The sequence below is a fragment of the Phyllostomus discolor genome, chromosome 5 (assembly GCF_004126475.2).
Source record: "Phyllostomus discolor isolate MPI-MPIP mPhyDis1 chromosome 5, mPhyDis1.pri.v3, whole genome shotgun sequence".
Classification (NCBI taxonomy): Eukaryota; Metazoa; Chordata; class Mammalia; order Chiroptera; family Phyllostomidae; genus Phyllostomus; species Phyllostomus discolor.
In genome coordinates this window covers 43006538-43034408 of record NC_040907.2, presented here as the reverse complement: position 1 = coordinate 43034408, position 27871 = coordinate 43006538, and the positions used below count along the sequence as shown (strand labels likewise).

Genomic DNA, 27871 nt, shown 5'->3' with positions numbered 1-27871 from the left:
GTTTGGACTGACAGAGACAGACTGAACTTCACCTGCTCAGACCACAGAGAAGCTAGAAGTCTGAGCCAAGCTCAGGGCAATGGGCTCCCTAGTGACAGCCATCTGGAGGTTCCTCAATCCCAGCACTCTCCTGCTCAGTGCCATAGTCTTCCTGGTCCTTGCAAACTTCTTCAGAAGACAACAGCTCCCAAAAAACTACCCACCAGGGCCCAGGAGTGTGCCTTTCTTTGGGAACTTCTTCTTACTGGATTTTAAGCAGCCTCATCTGTCCCTTCAGAAGGTAGGAGCAGGCTAAGGTGCTGGACCCTGAGTCCTGACTATGACCTGCAGGTGGAGGACCATCCCAGGACTGAGAGCAGGAGGATGGGTGGCTCTGCTGCTAATGCCAGTCCTCTGGTGAACCCCACTTTGAGCCTCATTTCCCTCAGCTGGCAGGATTCCATATGCCCTTTCTAGGGGTGAAATATTGCTAACTATTTACCATTTGTGTGCAAGGCATATTATATTCTTCAGCTCACTTAATGGTATCTTGTTAAACATTATCATAACATCTTATTGTAATATAATGACCTTGTCCTCTTTAGTATTGGTATCCTTGAGCGGGAAAAAGCTGTACTTTCCCTCTCTCCCTCTCGAATGTTCCATTTCCACATGTAAAATACTAATACCACCTAAATCCTCACCACTTTTCAACTGAATTGCTCCCACCACCATGATGACTGAGCACCTGGGTGTTCTGCAATCATCTGTGTGGAAGTAATTATGCAATATGCTAAAATGACTTTCCTCATCTCAGATTTTCTTAGCACTACAGGATGTTTCTCCTTGACAAGTTCAGTCTCCATCAGAAGCCACTTAGAACCCTTAGGACCCCTTTCTACTTCTTTATAATAATCTCCCACACAGGGTTCACTAACTGGGGCCACTCTGAAATCCTCAAAAATTTCTCCAACATCCAACACTTTCTCGACAATCCTCAACTGGTTTTCCGCCTCTCAGCACAGGTTCCTTGCTGAGAGGCAACACTGTGATAGGTGGTTTTTGAACTTCAAATGAAACAGTGAAGGGTCCATAGTAACATGACTCAGAGCAAATGTGCAAAAAGATTAATTCCCCTAGAAATGCCTGAAGCACTTGAAGCTTGTGCCTATATACTCAAGTCTGGATGGAGAAGGTTTTATCAGTTTCTGGGAGGAACACCCAGCTGGTAACACTAACACCATTAGTCACAGCATTTTAAAGCTACGTTCCTAAATCTGTACCCTAGTTTAAGAAATGCATTGTTTAATTTCCAAGAATTGAGAAGTTTTCCAGTTTTCTTTTGGTTAATGAATTCCATTTTAAATCCATTATGGTCAAAGAACATACTTTGTATAATTTCAAGTTTAAAAATATGTTAAGGTTGGCTTTATGGCTCAAGCTACACTCTCATGCATGCTTGGGGGGGGGGGGGAAAGTATGCTAGTTGTATGTGGATTTTCAGCTGTGCGTTATGTCCAAGCCCCTAATCCTGGCTTTGATCAAGGGTCATCTGTATTCTGCTGTTGTTGGGCAGAGTGTTTAATACGTCAATTAGATTTTTATTGCTTGACTGTGTTGTTGAATTCTTCTATACCCTTTCTGACATTTTATCTATTGATTCTACAAATTACTAGGAGAGTCATGTCAAAATCTCCAACTCTAAGTACAGGTTTGTCTATTTCTCTGTTCAGTACTGTTTATTTTTCCTTTCTGCATTTGGCAGCTTGTTTACTTGGTGAATGAAGGTTATAATCATCATGTTATCTTGTTAAACTCACTCATAAATTATTAGGTAACATCCTTCTTCATTCCTGGTGTTTTGTTTTTTTTTTTTTTGCCTGGACTTTACCTTATGTGGTATAATGTAGTCAATGCAGCTCTTTTTTTAGTAGTATTTGCATGGTGTATGCTTCTCCATTTTTTCACTTTTATCTTACTTCCATCATTACATTTGAAATGAGTTTCTTATAGACAGCACATACGTGGGTCATCTTTTTCTTTCTCAATCTCTTTTAATTGCTGAATTTAGATAATTTGTATTTAATGTGATTATTGATATGTTGAAACATAAGTCTGCCATTTTATTTTTTCTGTTTCTTATTTTTTATTGCTGTTTCTTCTTTCCTGCCTTCCTGTGGGTCACTTAAACACTTTTTTTAAGATTATATTTTATTTTAGTGTTTTGAGTATATCTCTTTGTATTTTGTTTTAAGTGGTTGCTCTAGAGGTTGCAATTTGCATACTTAGCTTATTGCAGTGTCCTAGTCTCAACATTTTACCACTTCAAGTGGAGTATAGATAACTTATGACAGTTTGGGTCTCCTTAGCCTCCATGTTTTATAATATAAATGTCTTAAATATTACCTCTGCATACATCAAGAACCTCATCAGACAATATTATAATTTTCCTTCTAATTGTGTAACACAGTTTTTTTTAATTCAAGAGGAAAAGAATACTTTATGTTTTGCTATTTATTTACCCTTTTCTGTTGCTCTTTCTCCATTCCCAGTGTTCTAAGTTTTTTACCATTACTACTACTTATATTTCAAAAACTTCTAAAATTATTCTTTTAGAGCTGGTTTGCTAAAAAAAAAAAACATTTCCTTCCCTTTCATTCATCTAATAATATATTTCACCTTCATTTCTTCAGTGCATTTTCAGCAAAATATAGACCTGTAGGTCTACAGTTTATTTCATTCACACTTTTAACTGTTGTACCACTTATTTCAGGCTTCCATGTTCTCTGAGGAGACATCGGCTATCATTTAAATCATGTATCCCATGAGCAATGAGTTGTTCTTTTCTGCCTGCTTTCAAGAACTTTTTATTTGTTTTTACTTTTCACAGATTTGATTATTATATCTCTGGGTCTAAATTCTTTGTGTTTATTGGGTTCACTGAGATTCTTGAATCTCTAGGTTTGTCTATTACCAAATTTGAGGAATTTTTAGCCATTATTTCCTCACATATTTTTTCAACTCCACATGAATTTTTCTCTATTTCTGGAACTCTTGGACAGTGATGGGACAAGTGTTAGGTCTTTTGTTATTCTAACACAGTTCCCTGGGCCTCAGTTTTCTCTTCTGTTTTTCCAAATTTTCTATTGTTCTGTCTTCAGTTTTACTGATTCATCTGTCATTACCCCTCAGCAAATGAGTTACTCTATTGACTATTTTTTTTGTTTGTTTAGATTATTGTACTTTTCACTTCTAAAATTTCTCTTTGGTTCTTATGTATGTTTCCTTTTTCTTTGTTGAGAATTCTTACTTTTTAATTTTTGAGAGTGTGTATATTTGTTTCCCAAAACGTTTATAGTAGGTTTTAAAATATTTATCCTATAATTCCAACATCTGTATCATCTCAGTATTGGTGTCTACTCATTGAAGTTGAGATTTTCTGTATTCTTGGTAAGCTGAATAATTTTGGACTGTATCCTGGATATTTTGTGTATGATGTTATATGACTCTGGATACCATGTAAATCTTTTATTTTGTCAGGTTATCAGTGGGTTTATGGTCAGAATCATCACATTTGTGGATTGTGATTCAAATGTCAATTTAAGTTCTAAATCCCCTGCAATGCTATCCTGATCTTCCCTCTCTCTCTCTGCTACACACACACACAATGTGTTGCTTATAAGAACCCCCACAGGACTTCATCCTCCATTCTCATGAGGCTAAAAAGAATGAGGGTAGGGATAATGAGGATGGCTAGGGTAGACTCTTCCTTACTGTGGCGGAAGTTGAAGGCAGAGATCTACCCTGATCTGCTCCATGGGAAGGGTTGCCTCCTTATTTCTGGACAAGAATAGAAATCAGGGTTTCATGCGCCCCAGGGGACTGGTGAACTTCTGAATCTGCATACATAACTATGCATGCATACAGTACTCTACTGGAGAGCAGATCCATGACATACACTAAATTTCCAAAGGATTCTTTGACAAAAAGTTAAGAGATACTGTTATTAAATTTTATTTCTTATTTCCTTAAGTTTCTTTTTTTCTTTTCATTTATTGGATAAAATACTTTCTAACTATAAAAGCAACAGACACACTTTGAGATGGTGTAAAATATAGTTCAGGGAATGAGATAGAATATTCCCTCTCCTTGCAGCCACAACCCCAACACACACCCACACAATCACACAAACACACACCAGCTGTCAGTAACACCTCTATAGGACTTTGGTCTGTATCTTTTCATACTCCTGTATAATAAAAATAACATGATACCCATTTGTAACATTTTATTTGGGCTTCTACATATCAATAAATTAAAAATGAACTTCGGATACGGCAAAACGTTTTGAAGACATAAACAGAAAAAATTTCAAAATGCAACATTGATATTGCCAGAAAGGTGTTAAACCTCAGTAAAACACATAAAAGACTTCTCTTTTGTCTATTGCACTTTGCGTGCATGTGCACACACACTGCTCAGTGCTGGTGGGAGTTCAGAGGAGCAGGCCCTCCAACCTACAGCTGGTGGGATTGAGAATTAGTACAGTCTCTTCCTTTTTTAAATTTCATTTCTTTGTTTCTTTGTCCTGATGGTTTTGGAGTTTAAGTATGTAGAGCAAGTAGAATCTTGCTCAATTCTTTTATCACTAACATTCCACTTGTAATTGTTTTTTCTTCTAAATATTTCTTTTGCTCCACCTATTTAATTCTACATTTGAAATTTTCATCCCTCATTTGAATTTCCTCTCTCTTACTACTGTATTTGCCCCTCATAGAGCTCCTCTGTTAATGCTTTTCTCTTTATTTTTTATGTTCTTTTTTAAATGTAAGCCTGTGTTAGCCTTTTCAATGGTCTTATTTTAACCACATTCATTCCTTTACTGACTGGTTTTTAAATGACTTATTTAATGTTATACATTAAAAAGTACGGCCTATCTTACAAAGTCTTCTGAGATTCCCTCTGAGTCATACATTTATTTCTATGTACAGCAATTACCACAATGACCAGCACAGTGTATTCAACAGTTGTTGGGTATCACCAGGGCTTCAGGGGGTCCTATGACCTATCCATGTTTACACAGCTCATCATACCATAAAAGTTTCTCACCCAGTAATCTTGGAGTATTCATGTACATGGACATAGCACTGGTAGAGATGGGTCTCTGAAAAAATTCATTTTAGTAAATACTAATGGAGTGCTGACTCCCAAGTACAGGCTGAGAATCTAGGTGATCTTTGAGCTTAATCTGAGATTTTCAGCTGTTCTAAAAACATTCTTATTGAGTATTCTAAAGTAGTCAAGAAACCCTTCTTGTAAAGCCTGAGAAGTTTATCCCAGCATTCAACTAGATATCTCTGCAGTTTCTTAGGAGCAGACCAGCTGGAGATGGAATCTTGTCTCTGCCCTTTCTAGCAAGACAGGGTATGCCGTGCTAGAGATGAACACAGACTGATGGAAGACTCTGGCCCAAAGAACAACACAAATATTGAGTTCAGTCTAGATTTATAAAATTTATTTTTATGGCATTTCCCATTACTATTTATCCCCCTTATGCCCTCTTACGCCTCCACAGATCCACCCTGATCACCACACTGTGTCCAGGCCCAAGCATCCTTTTTCCTTTTTCTTGATTCATCCACCCATTAGCCACCCACCAAAGCAATCATCCATAGCTTTGTCTATGAGGCTGTCTCTATTTTGCTTGTTAGTTTAGTTTGTTCATTGGATGCCACATATGAGTGAAATCATATGGTACTTGTCTTTCTCTGACTGACTTATTTCACTCAGCATAATATTTTCTAGGTCCATCCATGCTGTTGCAAAGGGTAGAGTTTTCTTCCTTTGTATGACCGAGTAGTATTACACTTTGTAAATATATTGTGGGAGAAGGGTGGTGGAATTTGACCAAATCCATTATACTTGCTTCAGTGGGCCTGATGGGGTCCAGGGAAATAAGGTGCACATGGGGGAGCATGAGTACTCGGAAATCATGGAGACAAGGCCCCAGACACCTGGAGGAAACACACCACTCCTATTAGATCCACTGCCTGCAGCTAGACACACCCAACAGACCAGAGGAAGGGCCAGGCTTTACCAAGAGCCCTCTCTTTAATAGGCAGGTCAGAAAAGACTTTGATGGGTGACCAGCCCCTGTCATTTAATCTGTCCTGTACATACCTGCACCTTTGTGCATATTCATGACACACCCACACACTCTTCCATTCTCCCCTCTCCCCATCTCTCACTCTCACTTTCACTCTCTTGCTCTCACTAAAGTCTAAGGACCCCACTGAATTCTAAAGTCCTGGGACCACCTCAGGTGCACATTGTTTTCCTTGAATCTTACCCAATGCCTGCAAAATCCTTCCACCACTCAATAGCTTTCTCACCTTGACTACATTACTTTAGCTATGACTCATTTTCCTTTTCTGAAAGACAAGGGAAATCATTACTACTGTAGGGTATTGTGAGGTTGAATGAGATAAAACATGAAAGATGCTTAACATCTTTCAAGATGGCTGGGTCCATCTGTGACCAGAAGTGCCTTCCTACCACACATCCCTGGGATCTGGTCCTGTCTTCACCACAGAGCACATTCATTACTCAAGAGACTCCAGTGGCTGTGCACCAGGTACCAAAAAACAAAGTGCCTTTCTCATTGCTGCTCTCATTGTCTTCACAGAACCACTTGATGAAAGGACCATATTCTGCCTTTTCTAGCTAGGGATGTGAGGCTCAAAAAAAATGAGGCAATTTTCTCAAGAGCCGACAGCTAGTGAACTGTAGAGTTACCATTCACACATAGCTCCAGAGCTAGCGTGCTTTTCCTCACCACTGGAACCAGCCCTGGAATGCATTTTCTGTCTTCCAGAGCACATGTTGAGAAAGGGGACTTCTCTTTTGTTTAAGCAGATATGATTTAGTAAGAAATCCATGCTTGCTATTCCAGACTTACACTGCACAGATGTCAGCCCTCTTTGGTGAGCCACAGGTGCTGAATTCTGTTCACTAGACTCTAAGATGCTTGAGGTTAGAGACCTTGTTGATTTTATTATAGTTCTAGCTTCATAACTCATTTTCAGGACAGTGGAAGATGCTCACTCAATTCCTACAGGTTGAGGAACTGATAAAATGATTTATAAGGGATGTGCATGTCCTATAGTGAACTAAATCTCAGTGTAGTTGAGAAGAAAATAAAACAGGGGGAAACATTCCTGTCAGCTGAAAGAGAGCACACATCCATGCTCTCAATAAAAGCCCTCCAGCTACACACTACTCCTTTCTTGGACACACAAAGGTGTACACATTCACATCTAACTATTTATTTTTCAGTATGTGAAGAAATATGGGAACATTTTCAGCATGGAGTTTGGTGTCTGGCCTATAGTTGTTGTAACTGGATTGCCGTTAATCAAAGAGGCCCTTGTCCACCAGGGCCACAAGTTTGTTGACCGCCCCCTATCCCCCATTCGAGAACGGATCTTCAAGAAAAATGGTAAGTTTCTTGACCAATGTCAGATGTGTATCTTTAATAATTCTAAGGTCTGTTAATGGTGCCTCTGAGACTAGACCTCTCCAGCATACCCTAGAGACCATGCCCATTATAAAATTCCTGCCTTTAGTGGAAGCTTGATGTTCTCATTTCCCAGAAAGGCTCTCTCTCTGAGGATTGTGCTGAGTCAGCCCTAATGTCAGGGATTTAGAATAAACTGCATCTCCTGAGTGAACTCATTGTGAACACTTTGAAAAACACATGACCAGGCTTTGATAAACAATGCAGCATTCAATCATGCTCTGAAAACTCCAATACTTTCTCTTTCTGGTCTCCCACTGCAGATCTCTTCCACTAGGATGAGAGATGTGTATCTGCTTCCTTCTGCTGGTTTTGTCATTTCTTCTTCTCAACTGTAGGTCCCTATGCTTCATCATTAAGGCTGTGTCCACAGGCTATCTCAAGCCTTCCAGTATACATTGGAACGGTATGGCATGAACAGTTTAAATTATCATTAAATAAACGTAAACACTTAAAATCTAAATGAAAAACTCAAATTTATTACTCTACCAAAGCACAATTTTTTTCAGATGCTTCCCCTTCCTCTTTCAAATATTTTATGTGCTAACTCTACATCCATCTACTCTATTATCTGCAATGTGAACCACAGTGCTAAGCACCAGCAATAAAACAATGAGTAGGACAGATAAAATCCGTGTTCTTATATAAGTCAAGTTCTGGTCAGAGAGAAAGACTATTATTTAACTGTAATGATTTAAAGTTCTTTGTAGATATGTGTAGAATGCACTTATTAGGGTAATCTAATCTAGTCCTAGGATTCAGGAAAAATTAATGGAAATGACAATTAATTTAATCAAGTAAAGAAGCAATCAGGCAGAGGGAATAGAATACAAAAAGTCCCTGAGGTGAGAAGAAGCACAGTGAAGTTGAGGAAATGAAAAAGTGGCCAGTGTGGCAAGAACAGAGATCAAATGGAATAATTAAATGCAGATGAAGCTGAAGAGTTTGCCCAGGAATAGTTTATGCAGTTTCTTGATAAGGATGTTGGGTTTTATCCTAAAACAAGGAAGCTCTTAAATGGTTTTCAGTAGAGAAAGGAATCATCATATAAACATTGTACATTTTAAAAACTTGTTTTGGTTGCAATGTAGTGACTGAAATAAAGGAAGCAACAGACCGTTGTAACATTTTAGGCTAGAGAAGGTGATAGCTTGGACTAGGAAGGTAGCAAGATAGGACAGTACACTAGATTAACGTGGAACAGTAGCACTGAAAATACATGGATTCAAGATATTCAGGAGGTAAATCCAGTAGGATGTGATGACCTAGAAGAAGAGAGAATGGGGGAGAAGGAAGGAATGGGGGAGAAGGAATGGGGGAGAAGGAAGTCGACATCCAAATAAGTATATGGATGGAAAGAAGGGTGTTTGGGAGACAAGGAAATTTTGGCTTGGATGAGGAGTTGTATGGAGAACAGCATAAATTCCATCATGGATATGCTGAGTTTGCAATACCTTTAAAGTTGGTAAAATCAAGCTGACAGTCGTATATCTCTGTCTGAAGCTCAGAGTTGGAAATAGAAGGTCACTATCAATAGATGCTATTTAAATGTTTAGGTGTGAGATTTTCCAGAAATGGAGTATAGGGGAAGAAGAGAAGACCTTCTCTCAAAGAACTCCATCATTTCAGAACTGGGTACAAGATGAACTAGCCAGAGATATGGGAAGTTCTCTGTTTTCAGAGAACTTGAAAAAAAAAAATCTGGGAAGTGTAGTGTCCTGAACACCACTGGAAAAGAGTGTTTCAAGAAAAAAGTGTCTCATGTTGCTGGAAAACCAAGTAAGATGAGGTTAAAAAGCAACTCTGGATTTGAGAGCAAGGAGGGCCATTTCACGGAGAGAGTAGAGCCAAAGCCAGACATTAAAAGGAGTTGAAGAGTGCTCTAGAAGTGAAGAAAGGAAAGGGGTGTGGCCTTACCCGTGTTATACATGAAATGATGGTCTGTTGAACACACCAAGATGGTGTCTTTTCCTTTGCCTGCATGGGATATTGTATTGCCTCTGCTTTCTTCAGGCATTTCTTCATTTTTGAAGGTTAAGTATAGATGGGACCTCTCCTATCAGACCCATTAAAGCCTTGCCTCTTTACAAATATGGATTTTCTTACCTATGGGTGCATTCTTAGTGTGTAGCATGACACAAACACATAAATATAGCTATGTGACTAGTAATAAAAGTGTGGTCTTTGCAGTCAGGTACATGTGAACTTGAATGCCTGCTCAGATGCTTACTACCCTGTGTGTGTCTTTGCAAACTTTACTTTTTCCCTTTTACTTCAGTTTTTTCATCAGCAAAGTTGGAAAGGGGTTGATAATTGTATTTACCTCCCAGAGTTTCTGTGAGTACTAAATTACATAATGCATAAAAAATACTAACATGCCTGTTATTTCCACCAACCAGTACATGGGAGCAATTATATTCATTGCTCTGGGATGATTGCTCTGAATACTACCCAACTGCCTAATGACCTTTTCCTTTTTACAGTCTCATAGAAATTCCCATACCATATGTTGACTTTCTTTTCATAATGCTGGCTTTCCTTTTCTCAGGATTGGCCCTGTCCAGTGGCCAGATATGGAAGGAGCAAAGAAAGTTCGCCCTGACAACCCTAAGGAACTTTGGTTTAGGAAAGAAGAGCTTAGAGGAGCACATACAGGAGGAGGTCCATCACCTGGCCCTGGCAATAGAGGAGGAGAAGGGTGAGTGTCCTCCTCTAGGACACTTGCAGGAGACTGTGGCTCTTTCACTCATTGAACAGATACTTACTCAGTACTTGCATGCCTGTCCTGTGCCCAGCGCTGTATTGGGTCCTGAGGATATAACCAAACAACTAACCACGGCCCTGCCCTCAGCGAAGTCTGGAATTAAGCACAAGAAGAAGGGCATTAAAGACATTATTGATTTTAAACCCCAGTCATCAGTTTGACTTCCTAGGCACTGAGTGAGTACGTGCTGTATGTCTGACCCAGTCTAGGGTGCTGTGGTCATCACCTCAGGTGTGTTTCTGTCCTCAGGATGTCACATGTCATGTAGACTCTCAGTAGAAAACAGAAGCAAACCAGTCTGAAGGATCTACCTTTTCTTCCACCTCCAGGACAGCCTTTTAATCCTCACTTCAAGATCAACAATGCAGTTTCCAATATTATTTGCTCCATCACCTTTGGGGAGTGCTTTGAGTACCAGGATGATCAGTTTCAAGAAATGCTGAGGCTGATAGATGAGGTCGTACACCTGGAGGCATCAGTGTGGGCCCACGTAAGGGTTTCTCTTTTCATTTCTTGGTTAAAGATACTGGGGCTGATGTTGGGCATGGGTTATTTTTAGTCTACAATGTAATCCTTTAAATTGAGCTCAACACAATCTTATTTGAAATCAACCTGTGACTATAGCGCTTTAGATAACATAATTAAATGCATATTGTATGCAAAGAACATGTTCAACCTTCACATGAAACAGTGAACTTCACGTGCCATACACCTGTGCACTTATTTTTTTTAATTAAAAAGGTCAGGAGTGCCATTGTGTTTGAGTTCCCCCATCCATGTCCCTCTCTAACCCAGCCACCTCAGACCTCCTGTCTCAGAACTTTTCTTCTGTGCTTGGTTTCCCCTGGGCATCCTGTTTTGTGATTCATTTGTATTAGTTGCTGTTTTTGAAAATTCTGGGTAATATTCCATGTTATGAGTATGTCACTGTTTACCACTCTCTTCTCTATTGAGAGACACTTGGGTTATTTCCAGGTTTTAAATGTTAGACGTAAAGCTGCCAAGAGCATTACTTCTAGTACAATTGTTCCTGTGGATACATCCATTCATTTCTCTTCCATATATAAACCTCAACATTAAAGATGCCAGGTTTCCAATGCTACTTCCCCATTTGCATGCCCATCAGCAGGGTATGATCAGTTTTAGAATTTCATAGGGTAAAGGCACTTGGGGCTCAAACTTTGCCTACCTTGGTGGGCCCTGCACTCCATTTTAGTCCTGGGGTGTTCTGAATCTGTCAGAAACTCTGTGAAGCTTCTTCATCTCCCAGCCACTGTTCTGGGTTTGGAAGGCATGTCTAGCTAAAAATCAGCCCCAAGTATTGAGGTAGCCTCTCTGGTATCTAGGAACAGGTTTACTTTTATTTATTCCTGATAAGCATCTTTGCCTGGACCTCTATGGATCCATCACACCAGAGTGGATAAAGATGTTAGTGTCAGTCCTGGCACATGCAAATGTCATAATGAATGTGAGCTTTAATTTTTATTATTATTGTCAAACTTATTTTTGAATTCCTTGTTCTCACTTCAGACATGTTAGTCCCCAACTCAGCGACTCCATTTTTGCTCTTCCTATTAAGACAGAACCCAGGAAGTCATGCGAGTTCAGGGTACCCAGCTGACATTCTCCAGGAAATGAAATTTCTAAAGGGATAAGAATAGACAGCAGAATAGGGTTAACAGCCATTTCTTAGAGTCCCAAAATAGACCAGGGGCTTTGATGGACAACTACACATTCTATCTGAGTTAATTTTCACAGCGATCTTTTAAAGATGAAATGAAGCATCATGGTGTACGCAGGCAGATATGAGAATGTGTGAGCTAATCCACGTGTGGTGCACTGGCTCTGGGATAGGTGCTTAATGGACCTCATGACATTTTGCCACCAGCATAGCCCTGGGGCCCCATTGGCAACTAGTTGAACTAAGAAGCAACAAGTCACATCCTCCCCTTCCTCATTATTAGTATTACCAAAGTGTTATAGCTAGAAAGCAGCAGACCTGTTAACCAAAACCAATAATGTCATAAGTCTAGGTGATTTTCTATTGTGCTATGCTATTTCCTACCAGATTATTATTAGGGAAAATATATTCAAAACCATCTTTAGTTCATTAAAAATGAAATAAGGTAATGCCCTCATTACCTTAATGGAGATAAACACATATATGTACATTTACATACATGTACATATGTACGTATATGTATATACATATTTTGTGATATATATGTGTATATACATATCACAAAAGAATGTTAACTGCCATGAAGAAAAATAAGACAGGATAAGGGAATGGAAAGAAGGTGACGGGTGCTGCTACTTATTGGATCATTACGTGAGGCTGCTCCAAGTAGATGACATTTGGGCAGCAATTTAATGAAGTAATGAGGCTGGAGTTCCAGAGATTTCATAGGAAGAGCCTTCCAGCTGGAGATAATAGCCAATGCAAAGGCCTAAACAGAAACATGATGGATGATCTTACAGAGACCAATGGGGCAGACTGGAGAAGGTAAGGTGGCTAGAAGTGACAGGTGTGTGCAGGCACCTGCTCCTGTAGAGCTTCAATGCCTAGAGAACATGTCACAGTTTACCTGCATGTCTTGGGGAGTCTTTGAAGAACTGATAAACAGGACTTCCAGCAAGATGGAGGAATAGGTGGACGCACCGTTCCTTCTCGCACAACCAAGAATAGAAAAACAATAATTTACAACAATAATTTACAGTCATAATATCAGAACTGTCAGAGGATTTATCTAAATGGAAGTCGGACAGCCAAGAAGCTGAAGTAGACCCATACATCCAGACTGGTAGGGGACGATGAGCCGAGCGGGCGCGGGGCTGGTGTGGGTCGGCGGTGCCAGGAGGTTGGGGGAAATTTGGCGCGAAATCGGAGCGACAGCCATCTGGGGCGCAAGAATGCAGTGGTGATCCCTGAGTACACAAGGAGCGGCTGGGGGAATCAGTGGGGCAGCGATTGTGGACCAGGGCAGAGCTCGCAGCCCAGAAGCCCAGGAAAGTGTCTGAGTCCAGGAGAACGGAACTGTCACCATTGATCCCTCCTGTCCCCGCTCCCACCCCTGCCCCCACATATAACATCACAATCTAGCGACTGGGGCGCCTAGCCCCGGTGAACACCTAAGGCTCCGCCCCCCCACCGTAACAAGAGCGACCAGACCAGAGAAAAAAAATAAATAAATAAAATAATAGGAGAGATAGGGAAAGACATAAGACATGTTTCCAGCAGAACAGATCAGTCCCCCAGGACTCATCCTTTTGAGCGACCAAGAAATAGCCAATCTATCAGATGCACAGTTCAAAACACTGGTGATCAGAAAGCTCACGGAATTGATTGACTTTGGGCGCAATTTAGATGAAAGGATGCAGGTTACCATAAAAGAGATGCAGGAAGATATGCGGAGGAGAGCCAATAGTGAAAGGAAGGAATCTGAGTCTCAAAACAATACAGTGGACCAGAAGGAAGATAGAATCAACCAAGCAGGAAAGCATGATGAAATAAGAACTCAAAAAATCGAGGAAAAGCTTAAGAGCATTGAGGACACCTTTAAACGTTCCAACATCCAAATTATAGGGGTGCCAGAAGGGGAGGAGCAACAAGTGGAAAAGTTATTTGAACAAATAATAAAGGAGAACTTCCCCAAACTGGCAAAGGGAACAGTCTTCCAAGAAATCCAAGAAGCTCAGAGAGCCCCAAAGAAGTTGGACCCAAGAAGAAACACACCAAGGCACATCATAATTACATTAGCCAAGGTAAAAACGAAGGAGAGAATCCTAGAAGCAGCAAGAGATAAGGGGACAGTAACCTATAAAGGAGTTCCCGTCAGACTATCAGCTGATTTCTCCAAAGAGACCTTACAGGCAAGAAGGGGCTGGAAAGAAATATTCCAAGTCATGAAAGACAAGGACCTACATCCCAGATTGCTCTATCCAGCAAAGCTCTCATTTAGAATGGAAGAGAAGATAAAGTGCTTTTCAGATAAGGTCAAATTAAAGGAGTTCATCATCACCAAGCCCTTACTTTATGAAATGCTAAAGGGACTTATCTAAGAAAAGAAGATAAAGAAAAGACGTGTATAGTAAAAGGACAGCAAACTCACAATTATTAACAACCACACCTAAAGTAAAACCAAAAGAAGCTAAGCAAACAACTAGAACAGGAACAGAACCACAGAAATGGAGGGCACAGGGAGGGCTAGCAGTAGGGGGGGGAGGAGGAGAGCGGGGAAAAGGTATAGAGAATAAGTAGCATAGAATGTAGGTTGAAAATAGATAGGGGGAGGGCAAGAATAGTACGGGAACTGTAAAAGCTAAAGAACTCATAAGTATGACACATGGACATGAACTAAAGGGGGAGAACGTGGGTGGGAGAGGGGGTACAGGATGGAGGGGAGAGAAGGGGGAAATGGGACAACTGTAATAGCATAATCAATAAAATATATTTAAAAAAAGAACTGATAAACAAAAAGTGAAATGTTCCTATTAAACCAGCAATTTTTAGCATTTCTCATCTCATGGCACATGTAAATTAATTACTAAAGTTCTCTGGTGCACCAAAAGTATACACTTTTTAGCACCGGCTGGCGTAGCTCAGTGGATTGAGCGCGGGCTGGGAACCAAAATGTCCCAGGTTTGACTCCCAACCAGGGTACATGCTTGGGTTGCAGGCCATAACCCCCAGCAACCGCACATTGATGTTTCTCTCTCTTTCTCTCTCTCTATCTCCCTCCCTTCCCTCTCTAAAAAATAAATAAATAAAATCTTTAAAAATTTTTTAAAAAGTATACACTTTTTGCTGATCTGACAAAAATAGGTATAATTTTGATTCATTCACACTGGACAGCTATTGTGTTGGTTGTTGCCATTTTTTAAAAATTTTACATTCTAAGGAAAAAGAGTTCCATGCCTCGGACTAAATAGCCAGATATTGCATGTTTTAAAATTTTTTCTGCACACCAGTTTAAAATCACTGGATTAAACTGTTAAATGATCACTCCCCAGTTCTGTAGAAAATAGACTGAGAAGAGGGTTAAGAACGGAATCAGAAAAACTATCAGCAGCTGTTACAGCATCCAGACAAGAGACAGTGGTTTGTTGGAGGAGACAGAGCAGTTGGGGTGGTGAGAAATGCTCTGAAACAGTACGTTTTGCCTGGAGCCCTGAAATGCTTTGCTGGAAGGATAAGAAGAGTGATGCGAGAAAGAACAGTCAAGGTCAAAGTGCAGGCAAACAAGAGCTAGAAAAAGAACATTTCTGCTGTCTTAAAAAGTAGGGGACTGGGACCATGATGTCTCTGTCATTGTTCTGTTTTTCTCAATTAGCTCTATAACACCTTTCCACGGATAATGCACTTTGTTCCTGGACCCCACCAAGCACTCTTCAGCAAATGGGAGAAACTGAAATTGTTTGTTTCTCATGTGATTGAAAAGCACAAGAGAGATTGGAATCCTGAGGAGACAAGAGATTTTATTGATGCATACCTCAAGGAAATGGAAAAGGTGAGGAAACCACAGTTGTTTCCTGGGCTTCATTTTTGAAGAACAAATAGAGATGTACTGTTTCCTATGGATGCTGTCACAAATTAACTTAGTGGCTCACTACAGCACAAATTTATTCTCTTCCAGCTCTGGAGGTCATAAGTCTGAAAGCAGTTGGAATGGGCTCAAGTCAAGGTGTGGGCAAGGCTGGCTCCTTTGAAGGCTCTAGGGGAGAAACTGTTTTCTTGACCTTTCCAGCTTCGAGAGGTTGCCTGTGTTGCTTGGCTCATGGTCCCCTCCTTCATCTTCAAAGCCATCAGTGTAGCATCTTCTCTGCTACCATCCTTACACCTTCTCCTTACAACACTCTTGCCTCCTGTGATTGCATTAGGCCCACTGGGATTCTCCACATTAGGTTCCTATATCAAGACCCTTAATTTAATCATATCTATCACATCCCTTTTCTCCGCATAACATCTACTGGTTCCAGAGATTAGACATGGACATCTTTGTGAATCATGATTAAACTTAGAACAGGGGAATAAAATTAGAAGCAGGATTTCATAGAGTGTAAGAGCAGCATTAACTTGTTCTGGCTGGTGTAGCTCAGTGGATTGAGTGCGGGCTGTGAACCAAAGGATTGCCAGTTCAATTCCCAGGCAGGGCACATTCCTGGGTTGTGAGCCAGATCCCCAGTACGAGGCGTGTGAAAGGCAACCAAACATAGATGTTTCTCATCCTCTCTTTCTTCCCTCCCTTCCCCCCTCTCTAAAAATAAATAAATAAAATATAAAAAAAAAAAAGAGCAACATTAACTTAGGATGGACGAAGCATTTAGAAGTAAAGATTGGGGTTTGGTGATATTTGGCTAGAGTCCTTGGGAATGCCCAAATACTGCCTTTTCATCTTCTAGTCTCTACCCTCTACCTATATCTGAAGGTGCAATATAAAAAAGGAAAAATAAGACTTGAGCCTCAAAGCTTTGTTTTATTCTTGCTTGGACCATGCCCAATTACCTTCCCCTCCCTTCCTTCCCAGGACAGAATGCAAGGGAAGCTGAGTCAGTTGCCAGAGTTTATTCTCAAGGCTTGAGTGGAACCCCATATTGCCCACTTTCTAACATTATAGGAAAGACATAGGGGAAAAAAACCAAATTGGATGTGTAGCATTTAAAAGAGTCCTCCTTCTGATGAATATACTTCATAGCATTAGTTTCATAATTATTAACTATCATATTATTTGTTCCTCCTGTGGAAGTTGGCAGAATCTTGGATTTCTTCCCAATCCCCTTTCTTATTTCACCTTCGTGGCATGATATTAATAGAAACATTGATTTCTGACTAGAGAAGGAGACTTCACTTGCTCTATGGTGTGCAGGCATGGGACTCACAGTAAGAGGAATGTGGACCAATTGAGGCTTTCAGAGGAAGGTGGTAATGACTATGGGCTGTCCTAAAGAATGATGGGTAGGTTCAGAGAGTTTTCACCTACAAGGAAAAGACTGACTGAGAGATACAAAACTTGTACATAGAAGAATTAAATTATTCTTTCTAGTATCAGTATAAATATTTGTTGAGTATTTGCTGTGTACCCACTGCCTCTCATATGAACCAGAAGGTCCTCTTCAGAGGCGTGTTTTGTTATTTCTATTTTATAAAACAGGAAAGTAAGACACAGGCTGGTGAAGTAACTTGCCCTGTGTCACAGAAATAGTGAGCACTGTGGTTAATGTCGAAACCAAAGTCTATCTCCCCACTGGACTAATCGCTTCTCTTTCCACTGTACTAATTGCTTCTCCCAAACTATAGGCATTAAAAACTAGTTTTGACTTCCATTCACCCAAACTAACAAAAGCTTCCAGCACTTGGGGAGGACTGTGCTAACAATGTTGCTGAAATGAGACTCTGCCTCCTGAGGAGACCAAAGGGGAAAGCCCTTCCTCCTAGGGCCCCCTCTTCCCACATGCTTCCCTAGGATGAAGCCCCTCTGTATCATGGTAACCAAGAACCCTCCAAATCCACTAATAAGCATGGTGCTTTCTAGCATATGGGCAATGCTACTTCCAGTTTCCATGAGGAAAACCTCATCTTCACCACCCTGGATCTCTTCTTGGCTGGCACCGAGACAAGTTCAACAACGCTGCGCTGGGCTCTGCTTTACATGGCTTTCTACCCAGAAATCCAAGGTGAGCATGCCAGTGGGTGCCCTGAGCCAGCACACAGTGGTGTCTCCTGGAGGGGCCACCCCAAAGGTGGGAGCAGAAGATAGCATGGTAGACTGGAAAGGACAATAGCATGGTTATGAGGCCATGTGGACTTGAGAATGGGCACAGTTGGCAATTTTTCTGTCATGGTTGTGATGGATCCCACCAATATGAATATAATGCAGAGTCTCTGCCCTCAGGAAACACAAAGTCTAGCAGGAAAAACTGTGAAGATAATTGACATTGAGGTGCATTCAAGGAGAGAGTTACATTCTTACGTGAAATTTTGCTCTAGGGAAGGTTAGATGTCAAACAATACAAAAGAGAAAAAATGGAAGGAAGAGAGGAAAGTGGGAAAGAGGGAGGGAGGAAAGGAGAGAAGGAAAAGAAACCTGGTCTTAGCCTTCCCTCCTTCGAAGTTATGTCTTCCATTGCCCTGGAGATGATGTTCAAACTTGTTAGTTTCAGATATCATGCCCTGTGATGTGCTTCTTACTTCCTGTCCAAACTCACCTCCACCCTCGCTGCATGTAGCCTCATTAAATCACATGTCATTTTCTTTGCATTGTCATTGTTTTTGCCTGAGTGTCATCGCACCAGCTTTTCCCTCTACAAGAATGTGTTTACTTGATTTTCTGCCTGGTAAACCACTAGTTCTGCATGAAGAATCTGCTAAACACTACCTCTCATTCCATGTTTTTTCAGTCCCATAGAGAATGCCCAGCACTTTCTCTCCAGAGATGACCTAACACACCTCCATTACTGTGTTTATTGCACATCATTTATACATCTTCCTCACAGACTGCAGTTCATTCAAGGACAGTGACTGTTAGAAACACTTTCCTTTTTGCAGGTCCCAGAAGAGAGATCAAATTTGTTATTATACAGTTGTTTAAACTGTGAGTTACAGTTTATCAAAGGGATATAACATAAATTTAGTGGATCAAAGCAATTTTTTTCCAGAAATAAAAATAGGATAGAAAAGATCAGAGACCTTCCCATGTACTAAGGATAAGTTTATTTGTGTAAATATATATATTTCCTGAGTCACAATGCAAAATGCCTTTGCAACTGTAAATCATATTATTTTTTAAAAGTTTAAAAGCTGCTTAATTAGGATACAGACTTGATTTCTATAATAGAGGCTCCAGAATAATAATGGCTGAAGATGCCAGCAGTTCACACTCATGATCATAGAGGCATCAGTCACAGTCTCCAGGAGGTGGCAACTGTGTCCAGAGATGCAAGACGGGATAAACAAAATGTGGAGTATAATGGAATATCATTCAGCCTTAAACAGGAATGGAATTCTGACTCATGCTGAAACATGGATAAACCTTGAGGACACTGTGCTAAATTAAATAATCCAGCCACACAAACACAAATACTGTGTGATTCCACTGTGTGAGGCATCAAGAGTAATCACATTCAGAGAAACAGAAAGTAGAATGCTACATGCTGGAGGCTGGGCACCAGGGGGGAGCGGGGAACTATTGTTTCATGGACATAGTTTCAGTTATGCTTTTAAAAACACTCTGAAGACTAGTTGCATAACAATGTGACTATATTTAACACTATTGGACTGTACTTTTAGAAAAGTTAAAGTGATAAATTTTATGTTATGTGTATTTTACCATAAGATGTTGTTAAATAAACTGTAAAAGTATTAAATAGGAGTTTATTGCTCTCAGGTATGAAATTTGAACCACACTCTGCAGAGCCCGTTGGGCTCCACCTCTCTAGTGTGTGGTTGTTGTGTTGTATCTAAGATGATGCCCTCACTGCACGGGCAGATATTGCTCCCCACAAAGACTGCTTTTCCACCATGGAGACAGGATGAAGTGGAGGGGAACCTCCTAAGTATTAAACATTCCCCCTACACACAGTCCATTAGTCAGAATTTTGTTACATGATCACTCTTAGTCAAAAGGGGAATCTGGGAGATGGAGCTTTTGGCCTGATAAATAGTTATCCAGCTAAAACCTGTCTTGTAGAAAAAGGAAAAAAAAAACATATTGGGGGACAATTAGCAGTTTTTATATTATTTGAGTGCTCACTGCAATCAGGTAATATAAATCTCAAAGTATCCCTAAGATGGAGGTAGATTTAGTCTCACTTAATACAAAGAGGAAACTGAGGCTCAAAGAGTTTAAGGAACCTGCAGCAGTAATTTGGTAGAATAAAAATATTCACCCAGCATTGTTCCATCCCACAGCCAGCTTTCCACTCTCCATCCACCACCTTGAGAAACAAGAGTCGGTAGAGCCCACTGCAGTGGTCGGCACTTTGATCCTAGTTACTCCATTCCTGAGCTTAGCCAGGCTCAAGGAAAGTTATAGAATCATAGAACTTTCTCTTCTCTTCAAGAAAAAACACAAGCTGAGATCGACAGAGTGCTTGGCCAGTCACAGCAGCCCAGCATGGCTTCTCGGGAGTTCCTGCCCTACACCAATGCCGTCGTCCATGAGGTGCAGAGAATGGGAAATATCCTCCCCCTGAATGTGCCCAGGGAAGTGACAGCTGATACCACCTTGGCTGGATACTACATACCTAAGGTAATTAGGGACTCCAGCCTGAGATCTTCAAGCTCATCTTTTTAAATGACAGGAATCTGAAATAGAAAAGTGACATGGACTCCTGTCCTAGAGAATCACTTAAATGGAGAGAGACATATACTATTGCTGATTCAATATTAAAATATTTCTTCATATGTGGCCTTCAGAACATTAGCTCAACTAGATATTAACAGTTATTATGCACAGAAAAGGGAACTCCCAGGTCAAAATTTCTGTGTTTTTAATGTAAAATGTGTATTGTGAATCTTTGTGGAGATAGACCAGGTAGCCATTTTTAGTCAGACTTGGCCATGGAATTTCCTTCTTTGCCTTGGTAGAGCATCTTTCAGGGCTAGGGACCTGCCATACTTTCTGTGGAAAATTCTGTCTCACAATCCTGGGTCTATAGAATAGTGAAATATGAAGGGTCAACTGAGATCACCTGGCCAACATCTAACATAATATTGCCACAGGTGTTGTTTCAGCTTTTACTTGCAGCCCCTTGTGAGGTGGGGTTGGGGGTCTGTCCCATTAGAGAAACCAATCCAAGTGTGTGCAATACTCAGCATCAGAAAATGAGAGAGAGGAACTAACACTTATTGAGTAGCTATTATGTCCCATGGAATACATACACTCTTTCAGAATGCTTCATCAGTCATTAGTTTAAGCCTGTTATTTCTATTATATAAATTGGGAAATCAGGGCTCAGAGTGATTCAGGTTGTTCTCTCAACTAAAATGTGATAAGAGTTGGGTTCAAGAACCAGATCACTTCTGGTACCCAGGCTCACCTCTTTAATACTACATCGTGTTCTCTACACAGGAGTTATATTACTTTGACCTTAAATGAGTCATCTTGGGATTGCTGTCAATTCCTCCCTGTTCAATACCTTGTCCCCAAGATGAAAATTCTGATCTTTGCCCTCCAGGTTTTTGATATCAGCAGAAAGCTCTCTTATGCCCCCTGGTGCCCTCTCTCCACACTGCACATTTACAGGTCCCTTGCTCTCACCACCTTGGTCAGCCTCTGTGGGTCCATTTTGGTTGTCTCTGTCCCTCTGCATGTGTCCTACCTGTAGACAAGCTTAAGAGCAGAACCAGGAAGGCTTACTCATTGTACACGTTTTGGTCACTGTCCCTGCAGACCCAGGGAAAGCAGCTGTGCCTGTAGCTATTACATTCACTGATTCCTGCTGATTCCGTGTAGGTGAAGGCTGAGGTCTAAATTAATTCACAGGTGCTGATTGCATTGTCATAGCAATTCATTTAAGTCCCAGGGAACCATCCCAGTCCTACCCATGACTTTTAATGCCAATTGTAATAACCATCCTGAGAACTGAGAGACCTAAGTTACTATGGAGTGGAGAATAGGAGCCATGGCTTTGATGTCAATTAGGCCTAGTTCAAATCAGGGCTCTACCTCCTTTTGTTACGTGACTCTGGGCATGTTATTTAACATCTCAGAGCTTCTTTTTCATTATTTGTGAAATTCATGAAAACCTACCTCACAGGTGGAAGTAAAATGAAACCATGCATGTAAAACATTAAATCTAGACTGAGTATAGAGAGTACTTAAAACAGCAATTATTCTAAAATTAAATCAACAAATGTTCATTAAGACCAAAATGCTCAGGTCTGAGAAAATGACCCTGAGGAAAATAACCACACAAGTACATGCTTAGAAACTATGATAACTGCCCCCCTGAAAACACTGCCCTTCTCACTGGTTTCTGTAAACGTGAAGGCTGGCTGGAATGGGGAGTGGAAACAGGAGTGGTCTGAGGAGGTCTCCAAAGGAAGTGATGTTTGAGCTGAGGACAGCAGAATGCTTCAGGGTTAGCTCAGTGACAAAGTAAGGAGGACACACATTCAGATACTGTAAAGAACATTTCAAAAGGTACAGAAATGAGTGGGAGCAGAGCTGTTTGAGAAGCTGAAAGAGGCCAATGTAATGGGAGTTCAGGCAGAGAGAGAGTGGCCCAGACAGGGGCCAGACAATGGGTCTGTCACCTCAGAGTGATGGGAAGCTACTGAAGGGTTCTCTCAAGTTCAAGGTATAGGTGGGTGGGTAAATGGGTATGACATGAATTAATCCTATATTCAAAGTTCACTCTGGTTTCAGAGTGTAGGGCAGATTGAAAGGGGAGAGAACAGGGGGCACAGTTAGACAGCTATTACAGGAGTGGAGACAGCAAGGTGGTAGCCTGGACTATGACAGTGGACATAAAATGGAGAGGAAAGAATCAAGAGAAATCTACAGTAAAATCAGCCAGCCTCACTGAAGATACAATGAGGGAAAGGAAGGCTTTAAGGAGGACTCTTGGTTTCCTTACCACGTACTTGCGTGGATAGTGGTACCTTTTTTGGGTGACCTGATGCTACTATCAAACCTCCTGTAAAGTGTAGTAGACATTGGAGGGAAGAGAATGGGGGACACAGGGGTGAACGGGACACCTTTTACCTTGCTAGCACTGCCATGGTTACCACTTTAGAGAGTAGCTGGGTTGGTTTGGGTACAGTCCTGACTGGCAAAGCTCTTACACTTCATGTGTTCTCTCAAGTCCTACACTGCCTTGTCCCTGTGGAGAAGATCCATACTCAGTCAAGAGGAGAGCCACACCTCCCTAGTAAATTCCCAGAAGGCATTTGCTGTCCATCTTTGCAAGCTGTACCATGGCAAAGACTAGGGCCCTGGGTGGGTTGGAGGGGGATGGCTGGGCTCAGAAGATGGTGGGATTGGAAGGGTGAGGATATGATCAGGTTCCAACCTGGGAGCAGGGGAGTTCCCCCGCACTCATAGGTATGTTGTATAGGTGAAGCCTGTCCTGAGTCTTTGCTGCCTTCTTCAGGGCACCATACTTGTGACCAATCTGACTGCACTGCACAGGGACCCTGCAGAGTGGACCACCCCTGACACATTCAATCCTGAGCATTTTCTGGAGAATGGACAGTTTAAGAAAAGGGAAGCCTTTCTGCCCTTCTCATTAGGTGAGTGTGAAAACAGTGAGAGTGCATGAATCCAGAGTTCCTCTGCCAGCCCTTTTCTGCTTTTCTCCCCATCATCCTTTGCTCTAGTTGGAATATCTCCATACTCCATGTGAGTACTACCAAGCGTGACTCCCTGTTACTGGGGTTACACCTCAGGATACCCTGGGCTGGCATTGCTTCAGGCTGCCCTCACTTCCTGAGCCCTTGCTTGCCTCTGATGTAGACTTCAGCTTCACTTTGTTCTGTCCCCCAGAACACGGGGGACAGAGACTCAGGCCTTACCTCTTTCTCACAAAACAGTTGGACCCTTGCCATCTTTACAGAGTTTTTAAATGTTTCAAGTTCTTTTTAAGGGCTACTTACTCACATGGAATTAGAGCCAATTTTTAATATAATAAGGGGATGTGGTGGAACAAGGAAAGGAGCTACTACTTTTATTATTATGGGCATCGGGACAGATTGTGAATGCCATGGCTGGACTGGATGGAACACTATTCTATATGCGTGCCCATTTTGCCTCTTTAAATTTAAATTGTTCTGTATAAATCCAGGTAATACATTTACATGGTAAAGTACTTGAATGGTGCAAAATTGAATGCTGTGTCAACTGTCTCATTTCCAGGCCAGCCAGTTCCAAAAGGGTGTTAAACTTGTAAAATGAATAGCAAGAATTCTTAGTATGTTTGTTAGTGTTAAATTAGGTATGTTTCATGGATTATTTCAAGTAATTTCCTAGTCCCTTAGTTCTTAAAACATTTTCTGAACTATTATGTGCCAACAAGTCAGACCTGAGGATTTGACAATTAATCAAGTGGAAAAAACAACTGTTCTTGTTCTAGTGCAACTTACAAGGTTTGTGTTACTGTCACCACTGTAGAGATAATGAAACTGAGCCTGAGGGGGGTTAATTATCGCAGCTTTTGATACTTTTCTTTTTCACACACTTTTTCTTTTTTGCATTCACTATGGATTACAGAGGGAGGAAATAATTTATTACACATGAAAGAGAGATAGTTGTAGTGACTACTGTTGGTGTTGGAGCCCAAGTGGGGACAGACATTTGAAAAAGGGAAGGAACAGCGGAATCCTAGGCTAGGGGTCAGAGCACAGGCAAGATGACTAGGGGTCTGCACAGCACGGCTATGGCAGCGATGGAAAAGAAGTCATAGACACAGGATAGTGCTCTAATAAGTAAACATATTGAGGATAATGGGAAGAAGTTACAAATAGGGGAACGGAGAAAATAGAATGAACTCTGTGGTGTTGGATTGAAACCAGATGTTATCGATATGAACTCATATTTTTTAGAAACAGGTAGGTGGGCAGATATAAAAGTAAATGACATAAACATGGATGTGTATATTTAAATATATACTCACACTATATACATACACAGATTTCCTAGCTCTACCCATGAGATGCCCTTGAGAGCAATACCACCTTGATACCAGTGAGCTCGTCTCATGCCCAAATCTTGGTTTCTGCATAATGATATCTACTGAAGGAACCAGGATTCCTGGTGTAAATGGCTGATTCCAGCCTGGGGGAGGAAAAGTATAACCTGAACCAGGAAAATATTTTTGTGCCCCAAACTAAGAAAATACCATCTCGAATGCTCATTTACTAGACAAATCCCAAGTATCCGGAGATCAAAACACTATTAACAAATTTCACCTTTTTGAATAAAAATAAGAATTTGTGAATTTGTAAAACATAAATAAATGAGTATATAAATAATACAGGGAAGAAAGGAAGCATTTCCTTTAGTACAATGCTAACTAATAGTGCATAAGAAATGAGGGAATTTTAAAATTCCTCATCAGGCAACCATTAGAATAATTAGTAATTTGTCCAAGAAAGAGCAATGAAACTAGTTCATTGAGGATTGGTTTATTTACACAGTCTCAAAGTGGTGTTTATTAGTTGCAAAGAGAAGAAGAATAATTTTACAGGAGTGAATTGGTAGACACCACCCTAATGGTCACCAGTAACGGGACAGATCAAAATTACGTCCCACCTGAGTGAAGAGAACAAAGCCTCACTTGGGTGATCTGGCCACCAGAAATGCATGACCTTACAACCTGAACCTAATCATGAAGCAACATGAGGGACATTTACAAATAATGCATTTGTCATTTTCAAAAGTAAAAAAGTCATGGAAGTTGAAAAGTCACTTCCTGATGCTCAACTGGATCCTTTACTAAATGAAGGACACTAGTGGGAGAATGGCAAAACCTGATTAGGACCTCAGGGGAAGATAGGTGACGGTGACGGTGATTTCCTGATTTGGTGGTTATGTTGGATAATGTCCTTGTCTGAGGGAATTCATACTGAAGAGTTCATGGGTAATGTAGGCAATTTACTCTTCAAATAACTGAGAAAAATATAAGTGTGTTTTATTATTCTTGTAAGTTTTCTATACATTTCAAATTAAATGAGAATAAAGGGTACTATGTGGAAAGTATCACTGGAAAGAAGTGTAATACATGAAAAGCTATTTTAGTAATGCCACCACCCAAATGGTTTACTTACAGTAGTCTTTTATATTGTATTCTTCTGAATTTTTTATAACTAATGAAACAAAGTTACAGATAAGATATTTTACAGCTAAAATGTTTAATATTATCCTGCAAATGTATTAATATATTTTGGTTTTGTCTCTATATTATTATTTGGATTCAGTGTGTATCTCAGGAAATACATAAAACTCGTTTCCCACGTTAAACACACATTTCCATCATTTCCAGGCTAGAGTATTTAATTTGCCTTGAATCACATGTCTAGAAAGTGGGAGGAGTTGAATCTGATCTCTGTCCTCTGCCTCCCGTTCTGGACTCACATACCCAGGCCTCAGATATGGCCCGCACAAGGCCAAGTGTGAGCATGGAGGAAAGGGTCCAGCCTACGGCCCATGTTAGAAGCAAATGCACTTAGGGGGAAGGACAGTCAGGCATCAGGACTGTTCAGGGAGGGGTGCTGAAGCAGTTCCAATGTAGAGGGCCATCCATGTCAGCAAGGTCCCTGACCATTAAGGAGGAAAACATGATCTAGGGGACAGATGCCTGATGCTTTAGAAACCCTGCTGACATTACTGGCTTATACTTTCAGATAGTACTCTTCTAAGGACTGGAAGAAATTAACTTTTTTCTGCTTCTGTCATTGTTGTTTGTTCACTGATTTTTTTACAGTCTACAGGCTAGACCTCCACTTTCTAGGTCAACCCAGGCCTCCCACTTCTATCATCACCTACACCCTGCACCTTCACCTGCCTGACCCTGAAGGCACAGCAATGAGTCCACACACACGTTTCCCACGCTTTGCTTCAGCCCAGTGGTGGTGAGATTACAGAAGCCTCTGTACAGAAAACCCCAGAGCCTAGCAGGCCCTTCTTCTGTTGAAGTTTTGCAAGATGTAGTAAATTTCAATCCCTGCTGGGCACTGACATCAGCTGGAAACATAACTCATCTTGTGTTCTTGTCTTTCAGGAAAGCGGGAGTGCCTTGGAGAACAGCTGGCCAAGGCTGAGCTCTTTATTTTCTTCACCACCCTTTTGCAAAAATTTACCTTTAAGCCTCCAGACAATGAGAAGCTGAGCCTGGAATTCAGAATGGGCCTCACCATCTCCCCAGTCGACTACTGCATCTGTGCTGTTCCTCGGGCATGAAGGTGGCAGGGAAGGAGAGGGGAAAGGAAAGCAGGAAGAACGGGCATGTCCTCTGAAGGCTCAGCACCTGCTCTGAACCAAGGGAGCAGAGTGGAAGTGGCTCTGAGCAGAGAGTGCAGGCATTGGAATCACAGGGAATGGGATTCAAATCCAGTTTTATCTCCTCCAGTGTAGCCTTGAGCAAATCATGGATCTCTAGAAAACACCCCCAATGATATTCCTAAAATAAAACCAATCACATCAGGCCTTGAACTTGCTGAATATCTTGGATCTTGTCTTACATTTTTTTCCCAATCAGATCACCTGAATGGCACACTGAGAAATTGGCCAAAATACTTCACGTAATATGATCAGTCTCCTCATCTGTAAAATGAAGGCCTTTGTGGAAAGAATCTCTGAGTTCTGTTCTTGCCAGACTATACATTTGTGCTGATTGTAGATGGGCAGGCATTCACACACTCCGTGTGGAATAAATGTGAAGCCACCAGGCCTCACCCCAGCCTAAGAGATGGATTGGGACCCACAGCCAAGAGAATATGACCATAATTGATGTGAAACTTTGGGGAATAGATGACTGGGAGTAACTGAAGTTTCTGGCAATGTAAAATGACTCCTCTTTTTCCTCAAAGCTCATTAGAGAGATTCTAATATAAA

The 27871-nt window shown here is 41.0% G+C and overlaps 1 protein-coding gene across 1 annotated transcript; it reads left to right on the top strand.

Annotated features, from left to right (window-relative positions):
* LOC114496360 (cytochrome P450 2J2-like) lies at positions 1–27475 on the top strand. Its single transcript, XM_028511687.2, has 9 exons — positions 1–280; positions 7315–7477; positions 10104–10253; positions 10649–10809; positions 15653–15829; positions 17852–17993; positions 20379–20566; positions 23415–23553; positions 27039–27475. Exons 1-9 carry the CDS (start codon positions 80–82, stop codon positions 27215–27217), a joined length of 1500 nt encoding a protein of 499 aa, XP_028367488.1. The 5' UTR covers positions 1–79; the 3' UTR covers positions 27218–27475.
* The last annotated feature ends 396 nt before the right edge of the window (positions 27476–27871 follow it).